Genomic DNA, 7,983 nt, shown 5'->3' with positions numbered 1-7,983 from the left:
GGGGGGGGGGAGTGGCGGCCACACCCTGGACGGGGAAACACCGCCCACCCCCCCCCCCCCGCGCTGTCCGCGGTGCTGAACCGGCCCGGACGCCTGGGTCCCTCCCGAACGCCTGGGTCCCCCCCGATTCACCCCCTGATCCCCGGGACTGAGGCTGCGGTGCCACCGGCAGCGATTAACGGGGGGGGGGGCGCAGACCCCCCAAAGCCCCCCGGGAAAGATTCCCACTGTGCTTCGTTAAAAAAAAGAGCTTTTCCTTTATTGGGGTCCCGGGCTGGGGGGGTCGGGGGGTCCCCGTTTGTTTCCGGGGGTGTTCGGGGGTGTCCCCGTTTCCGGGGGTCCCCGTTTGTTTCCGGGGGGGTCGGGGGGTCCCCGTTTGTTTCCGGGGGTCCCCGTTTCGGGGTCACAGGTCGCTCAGGGTCCGCAGGCTCCGCTCCTGGAAGAAGCGGTGGGGGGCGCGGGGGGCGCGGGGGGGGCCCCGGAAGTAGCGGGAGAGCAGCGCGGGGGGGGCGGGGGCGGCCGCGGGGGCCTCGTCAGCCCTGGGGGCGGGGGGGGCGGGGTCAGGGACCGGGGCGGGCACAGGGACCCCCCCACCCCCCGGCACCGATGGGACCCCAAACACAGGGACCCCATCACGTGACCATGACCCCCCCCCGGGTGACAGTGACACCCCCCATGTCCCCGTGACCCCCACCATGTCCCTGTGACCCCCCCCATGTCCCCGTGTCCCCTGTCCCCATGTCCCCGTGTCCCCTGTCCCCATGTCCCCTGTCCCCATGTCCCCATGTCCCTGTGTCCCCCCCTGTCCCCGTGTCTCACCAGGTCACTGTCACCCCCCGTTCCTGCAGCAGCTCCCTCACCGTCCCCCATGTCCCCATGTCCCTGTGTCCCCTGTCCCGTGTCCCCGTGTCCCCTCATGTCCCCATGTCCCCGTGTCCCCCCTGTCCCTGTGTCTCACCAGGTCACCGCCACCCCCTGCTCCCCCATGTCCCCGTGTCCCCACCGTGTCCCCATGTTCCCCCATGTCCCCATGTCCCCATGTCCCCCCTGTCCCCGTGTCTCACCAGGTCACCGCCACCCCCTCTTCCGCAGCAGCTCCCTCGCCGTCCCCCATGTCCCCATGTCCCCGGATCCCCATGTCCCCCCGTGTCCCCCCTGTCCCCGTGTCTCACCAGGTCACCGCCACCCCCTCTTCCGCAGCAGCTCCCTCGCCGTCCCCCATGTCCCCATGTCCCCGGATCCCCATGTCCCCCCGTGTCCCCCCCTGTCCCCGTGTCTCACCAGGTCACCGCCACCCCCCTCTCCCGCAGCAGCTCCCTCGCCGTCCCCCATGTCCCCATGTCCCCGGATCCCCATGTCCCCCCGTGTCCCCCCCCGTCCCCGTGTCTCACCAGGTCACCGCCACCCCCTCTCCCGCAGCAGCTCCCTCGCCGTCCCCCATGTCCCCATGTCCCCGGATCCCCATGTCCCCCCGTGTCCCCCCCTGTCCCCGTGTCTCACCAGGTCACCGCCACCCCCCTCTCCCGCAGCAGCTCCCTCGCCGTCCCCCAGCTGAAGCGCACGAAGCGCGGGAACCCGAACACCGGCTGGAGCTGCCGGCGGAGCCACGCGCGGGTCAGCGGGTCTGGGGTCAGAGGTCACAGGGGTCAGAGGTCACGGGGGGTCAGGCTGGAGCTGCCGGCGGAGCCACGCGCGGGTCAGCGGGTCTGGGGTCAGAGGTCACAGGGGTCAGAGGTCACGGGGGGTCAGGCTGGAGCTGCCGGCGGAGCCACGCGCGGGTCAGCGGGTCTGGGGTCAGAGGTCACAGGGGTCAGAGGTCACGGGGGGTCAGGCTGGAGCCGCCGGCGGAGCCACGCGCGGGTCAACGGGTCTGGGGTCAGAGGTCACGGGGGTCAGGGGTCACAGGGGTCAGAGGTCACGGGGGGTCAGGCTGGAGCTGCCGGCGGAGCCACGCGCGGGTCAGCGGGTCTGGGGTCAGAGGTCACAGGGGTCAGAGGTCACGGGGGGTCAGAGGTCACGGGGGGTCAGGCTGGAGCTGCCGGCGCAGCCACGCGCGGGTCTGGGGTCACAGGGTCAGAGGTCACAGGAGTCAGTGGGGTCAGAGATCACAGGAGTCATGGGGGGGTCATGGTACCCCCATACTATTGGTGTCCCCCATCCCCCCTCACCATCGGGGTCCCCCCTCACCACTGGGGTCCCCCCCGTACCATTGGGTCTCCCCCGTACCACTGGGTCCCCCCTGTACCGTTGGGGTCCCCCCCGTACCATTGGGTCCCCTCCGTACCGTTGGGGTCCCCCCCATACCATTGGGTCCCCCCCGTACCACTGGGTCCCCCCCATACCGTTGGGGTCCCCCCCGTACCGTTGGGGTCCCCCCCGTACCACTGGGTCCCCCCCGTACCATTGGGGCCCCCCCGTACCGTTGGGGTACCCCGACCCGTAGTCCCGGTCCATGTCGGGGTCCTCGGGGAAGCGCCAACGGGCGACGGCGCGGTCACGGGCGACCTGGGGCACGGGGGTCAGGGGTCAGAGGTCAGGGGGCACAGGGGTCAAGGGTCAGGGGGCACAGGGGTCAGGGGGCACAGGGGTCGGGGGCACAGGGTCCTGCCCCCCACAAAACCCATTGTCCCAGGGGGTCCCACCTTGGCGCAGATGCTGGGGGGTGTCTGGGGGGGTATTTTGGGGGGGTCATTTTTGGGGTCCCACCTTGGCACAGATGCTGGGGGGTGTCTGGGGGGGTATTTTGGGGGGGTCATTTTTGGGGTCCCACCTTGGCGCAGATGCTGGGGGGTGTCTGGGGGGGTATTTTGGGGGGGTCATTTCTGGGGTCCCACCTTGGCGCAGATGCTGGGGGGTGTCTGGGGGGGTATTTTGGGGGGGTCATTTTTGGGGTCCCACCTTGGCACAGATGCTGGGGGGTGTCTGGGGGGGTATTTTGGGGGGGTCATTTTTGGGGTCCCACCTTGGCGCAGATGCTGGGGGGTGTCTGGGGGGGTATTTTGGGGGGGTCATTTTTGGGGTCCCACCTTGGCACAGATGCTGGGGGGTGTCTGGGGGGGTATTTTGGGGGGGTCATTTCTGGGGTCCCACCTTGGCGCAGATGCTGGGGGGTGTCTGGGGGGGTATTTTGGGGGGGTCATTTCTGGGGTCCCACCTTGGCACAGATGCTGGGGGGTGTCTGGGGGGGTATTTTGGGGGGGTCATTTTTGGGGTCCCACCTTGGCGCAGATGCTGGGGGGTGTCTGGGGGGGTATTTTGGGGGGGTCATTTTTGGGGTCCCACCTTGGCGCAGATGCTGGGGGGTGTCTGGGGGGGTATTTTGGGGGGGTCATTTCTGGGGTCCCACCTTGGCGCAGATGCTGGGGGGTGTCTGGGGGGGTATTTTGGGGGGGTCATTTTTGGGGTCCCACCTTGGCGCAGATGCTGGCCGCGCTGACCACGGCGAAGGTGCCGTCGGCTTTGGGGCGCACGGTGACCCCCAAACCCGGGAAGCGGCCCCGCAGCTTCGCCGCGTACTTGTCAGGGGGGCCCACGGTGTCCACGAACACCTGGGGGGCCCCAAAATCACCCACGGCCCCCCCAGACCACCCACTGACCCCCCAAGCACCCACAGACCCCCCAATCACCCACTGACCCCCCAATCACCCCCAAACCCCCACGGTGTCCATGAACACCTGGGGGGGCCAAACCACCCCTGAGCCCCCAGACTCATCATCCCTGCCCCCCCCAACCCCCCGCACCCCAAAACCTCCCAAAGCTCCTCAGTCCCCCCAAACCCACCTGAACCCCCCCAGCCCCACACTGACCCCCCCAAGCCCACCTGAACCCCCCCAGCCCCACACTGATCCCCCCGAGCCCACCTGAACCCCCCCACCCCCCCAGCCCCACACCAACCCCCCCAAACCCACCTGAACCCCCCCAGCGCCACACTGAGCCCCCCAAGCCCACCTGAACCCCCCAGCCCCACACTGACCCCCCCAAGCCCACCTGAACCCCCCCAGCCCCACACTGACCCCCCCAGGCCCACCTGAACCCCCCCACCCCGCCAACCCCACACCGACCCCCCCAAACCCACCTGAACCCCCCAGCCCCACACTGACCCTCCCAGGCCCACCTGAACCCCCCCGCCCCCCCAACCCCCCCAAGCCCACCTGAACCCCCCAGCCCCCCGACCCCCACCTCGGCCACGTTGACCCCCCTGTCCAGCGCGAACTGGATCAGCCCGGCGGCCGCGTCCTGGGACAGCTCGTTGAGATTGAACTTGGCCCTGGGGTCAGAGGGGTCATGGGGGTCATGGAGGGGTCAGGGGTCACAGGGGTCACTGCCCTGGGACAGCTCATTGAGATTGAACTTGGCCCTGGGGTCAGAGAGGTCACGGGGGTCATGGAGGGGTCAGGGGGGCACTCGAGGAGCAGTGGGGGGTGTTGGGGGGTGTTGGGGGTCTCACCGCTGCAGCATGCAGGCCGAGATGCGCTCGGGGGGCAGTGGGGGTGTTGGGGGGCAGTGGGGGGCAGTGGGGGGTGTTGGGGGTCTCACCGCTGCAGCATGCAGGCCGAGATGCGCTCGGGGGGCAGCAGGTGCAGCCCCCACCCCACCATCTCCGCCGCCTCCAACCGCGAGAACCGGCGCTCGCGCTCGGGCTCCGACAGCGACTTCGAGTCTGGGGGCGGCCGGGGACCCCGAGCCCTCAGGGACCCCCCGGGACCCCCAGGGACCCCCCCGGGACCGCCAGGGACCCCGAGCCCTCAGGGACCCCCCGGGGACCCCCAGGGACCCCGAGCCCTCAGGGACCCCCCCGGGGCCCCCCAGGACCCCTCAGCACCCCGAGCCCTCAGGGACCCCCCAAGGACCCCCCAGGGACCCCCCAGAGACCCCTGAGCCCTCAGGGAACCCTCCCATAGGCCCCCGGGATCCCAGCCCCCCACCACGGACCCCCCGGAAACCCCCCAGGGACCCCCAACCCCCCACGGTCCCCCCAGAACCCCAAAACCCCCAGAGCCCCCCCGAAGCCCCCAGCCCCCCCAGGAACCAGGGACTCCCCAACCCCCCCGGGGGAGGGAACCCCCCAGGGACCCCCAGACCCCGACCCCCCCGACCCAACCCCCCGGGCGCCCCGAGCCGCCCCCACCTGCCGCCCCCAGCGCCCGCAGCTCCTCCACGGCCTCCAGGGGGCAGTAGCACATGGCGTAAACCATCGGGCCTGGGGGCGGGGGGGTCAGGGAGGAGCCCCGGGCACCGGGACCCCCCAGACACCGGGACCCCCCAAATACACCGGGACCCCCCAGACACCGGGACCCCGGGCACCGGGACCCCCCCAGACACCGGGACCCCGGGCACCGGGAACCCTCAGTACACGGGGACCCCCCAAATACACCGGGACCCCGGGCACCGGGAACCCCCCAATACACCTGGACCCCCCCAGACACCGGGAACCCCCAATACACCGGGAACCCCGGGCACCGGGAACCCCCCGGACACCGGGACCACCCCCCGGTCCCGCTCACCCAGCTCCGCCCCCCGGTCCCCCGATCCCCCCGGTGCCCCGGTCCCGCTCACCCAGCTCCGCCCCCCGATCCCCCCGGTGCCCCGGTCCCGCTCACCCAGCTCCGCCCCCCGATCCCCCCGGTGCCCCGGTCCCGCTCACCCAGCACCGGGCCCCGTCCCGCCTCGTCCACGCCGAGCGCGCAGGGCCGGGTCCGGCACAGCGGGGGCACCGGGGACCCGAACCGCCCGGCGGCCGCGGGGTCCCGCTCCAGCCGCTCCAGCGCCATGCGGATTCCGGGGGGCGGGGCTTCCGGGGGGCGGGGCTTTAAGGAGCGGAGTTGCTGCTGTAGGCGGTGCGGCTTCGGGTAGGCGGGATCGATGGGCGGGGCTTTTAAGGGGCGGGGCTTTGAAGTGGGCGGGGCTTTAAGGGGCAGGGCTTGGGACGGGCGGGGCCGGTCCCCTGGGGGGATTGGGGGGTGGGGGTGCGGGGGGACCCGGAAGACACGACCCCGCCCCCCCCGCGGTTTCCGGGAAGCGCCGCCGCGCGGGGGGGGGCGGGGCGTGGGGAACGCGGGGCTTCCCGGAACGGTGGCATCTGCCCATATATGGGCATGGTGGCGTCAGCGGGGAAAGCCCCGGCCACACCCACTTCCGCTGACGTCGGTGGCGCGGGAGGGTTCCCGGGGGGAGGGGGGGGACGCTGACCCCCCCGCACTCAGCGCAGTCAGACCGAGTATGGCAATTATCGTTAATTAAATACAACCGTACAAAAACAGGCGCGACAGCGCGGCCGGGGGGGCGGGGACCCCCAGCGCGGCCCCGAGCCCAGCGGGGTCCCGGGACCCCCAGCGCATCCCCGAGCCCAGCGGGGTCCCCGGGGACCCCCAGCGCAGCCCCGAGCCCAGCGGGTCCGGCCCGGGCCCCTCGTCCTGCAGGTCCGCTCGGGGGGGCCCGACCCCCGAGTCCCCGGGGCCGGGGTCCCAAAATCCACCCGAGTCCAGGGGGGTCCCGGGGGTCCCCCTTTCCAGAGAGGGTCCCCGTCTCCCCGGTCCAGGGGGTCCCCGTTTCTCGCAGTGTCCATCTGGGTTCCTGATCTCCCCTCGTGTCCATGGGGGGGTCCCCACTTCCCCTCGTATCCGTGGGGGTCCCGCTGCCCACGGGGAGGTCCCGGTGTCCATCGGGCCCCGTGGGGGGGTCAGACCCCCGCTGTCCGTGGTTTCCCCGGTGTCCATAGGGGGTCCATGAGATCCGTGATTCCCCACTGTCTATGGGGGGGTCCCGGCATCCATGGGGGTCCTGATCCCCGGTGTCTATGGGATGGCCGGGGTCCATGGGGGATCCATGAGGTCCCGGTTCCCCGGGGTCCGTGGGGGATCCATGAGGTCCCAGCTCCCGGTGCCCATGGGGTGGTCCCGGTGTCTGGTGTCCATAGGGGGTCCATGAGGTCCCGGTTCCCCGGTGTCCATGGGGGTCCCGGTGTCCATAGGGGGTCCATGAGGTCTCCATCTCCCAATGTCCATGGGGGAGGGGTCCCGGTTCCCCGGTGCCCGTGGGGTGGTCCCGGTGTCCGGTGTCCATAGGGGGTCCATGAGGTCCCCATTTCCCCGGTGTCCATGGGGGTCCCGGTGTCCATAGGGGGTCCATGAGGTCCCCGTTTCCCCGGTGTCCGTGGGGGCGGTCCCGGTGTCCATAGGGGGTCCATGAGGTCCCGGTTCCCCGGTGTCCGGGGGGGGCGGGGGGGGTCAGACCCCCAGCGCCCCGCTGTGGGGGAGGGGGCAGCCGGAGCCCGCGTGCTCGCGCACGGACCCGCGCAGCCGCCGCACGTGCGCGCGCAGCCCCGCCGCCGCCGCCGCCAGCGCCGCGTTCTGCGCGCGCAGCCCCCGCACGCGCTGCTCGAGCCGCTGGATCCGCTCCAACTTCCGCCGCCGGCAGCGCGTGGCCGCCAGGCGGTTCCGCAGCCGCCGCCGCTCCGCCGCCGCGCGCTCCGGCGACCCCGCGCGCGCCTCCGCGTCCGCCTGCGCGGGGCCGAACGCGCCGCCCGGGGCCCCCCCCGCCGCGCCCGCCGGCGGCTCCGGCAGCGCCACGTTGGGCGGCCCCGGCCGGTGCAGCTCGTCCAGCGCCTGCGCGAAGCCGCCGGCGAACGCGTCGCGGTCCCCCGGGGGCGGGTAGAAGAAGCCGCCGGTGGTGCCGCCGCCGCCGAAGAAGCCGCTGTCCGGGCACGGCGCCGCTTTGAGTCCGCGGAGCGGCTCCGGGAACGGCGGCGCGGGCGGCAGCGGCGCGAAGTCCGGCCCGGGCGGGCAGAGGCCGCCGGGGAGCGGCGCGGGGCGGAAGAACGGCGGCTCCATGGACGGCAGCGGCGGAGGCGGCGGCGGGGCTCGAACCCGCGGCCCGGGGTTATACGCGGCGGAAACGCGGCGCCATTGGCTGCGGCGCGCCGGGGACACGCCCCCTGAGGCGGGACACGCCCCCTGAGGCGGGACGCGCCCCCGCGCGCGGAAG

General features: G+C 72.6%; 1 protein-coding gene across 2 annotated transcripts; it reads right to left on the bottom strand.

Moving 5' to 3' along the window:
* Positions 1 to 233: 233 nt before the first annotated feature.
* On the bottom strand, positions 234 to 5,908 carry RNASEH2A (ribonuclease H2 subunit A). Of its 2 annotated transcripts, XM_071800644.1 has the most exons (8): positions 5,645 to 5,900; positions 5,129 to 5,200; positions 4,537 to 4,660; positions 4,180 to 4,267; positions 3,411 to 3,548; positions 2,421 to 2,505; positions 1,501 to 1,624; positions 234 to 539 (listed from the first exon to the last, which is right to left on the bottom strand). In XM_071800644.1, the coding sequence occupies exons 1-8, from the start codon at positions 5,769 to 5,771 to the stop codon at positions 404 to 406; spliced, it is 894 nt and encodes a 297-aa protein (XP_071656745.1). In that variant the 5' UTR covers positions 5,772 to 5,900; the 3' UTR covers positions 234 to 403. The 2 variants fall into 2 exon arrangements, with proteins under 2 accessions (XP_071656745.1, XP_071656746.1); XM_071800645.1 differs by lacking the exon at positions 1,501 to 1,624 and having other exon boundaries at positions 5,645 to 5,908.
* Positions 5,909 to 7,983: the final 2,075 nt, after the last annotated feature.

Source organism: Patagioenas fasciata, chromosome 32 (genome assembly GCF_037038585.1).
Source record: "Patagioenas fasciata isolate bPatFas1 chromosome 32, bPatFas1.hap1, whole genome shotgun sequence".
In the NCBI taxonomy this organism is placed as follows: Eukaryota; Metazoa; Chordata; class Aves; order Columbiformes; family Columbidae; genus Patagioenas; species Patagioenas fasciata.
The sequence above is the reverse complement of the archived record's forward strand: the minus strand, read 5'-3'. Positions and strand labels throughout refer to the sequence as shown.

What these genes read in the sequence shown, in the direction of transcription:
- RNASEH2A (XM_071800644.1), bottom strand. Translation starts at nt 5,771, where the DNA reads ATGGCGCTGGAGCGGCTGGAGCGGGACCCCGCGGCCGCCGGGCGGTTC. An exon ending in GGGACGGGGCCCGGTGCTGG is followed by an intron (nt 5,201 to 5,644) that starts GTGAGCGGGACC and finishes CCCCGCCCCCAG; the next exon opens with GCCCGATGGTTTACGCCATG. An exon ending in GGGGGGTCAACGTGGCCGAG is followed by an intron (nt 3,549 to 4,179) that starts GTGGGGGTCGGG and finishes GGGGCCCCCCAG; the next exon opens with GTGTTCGTGGACACCGTGGG.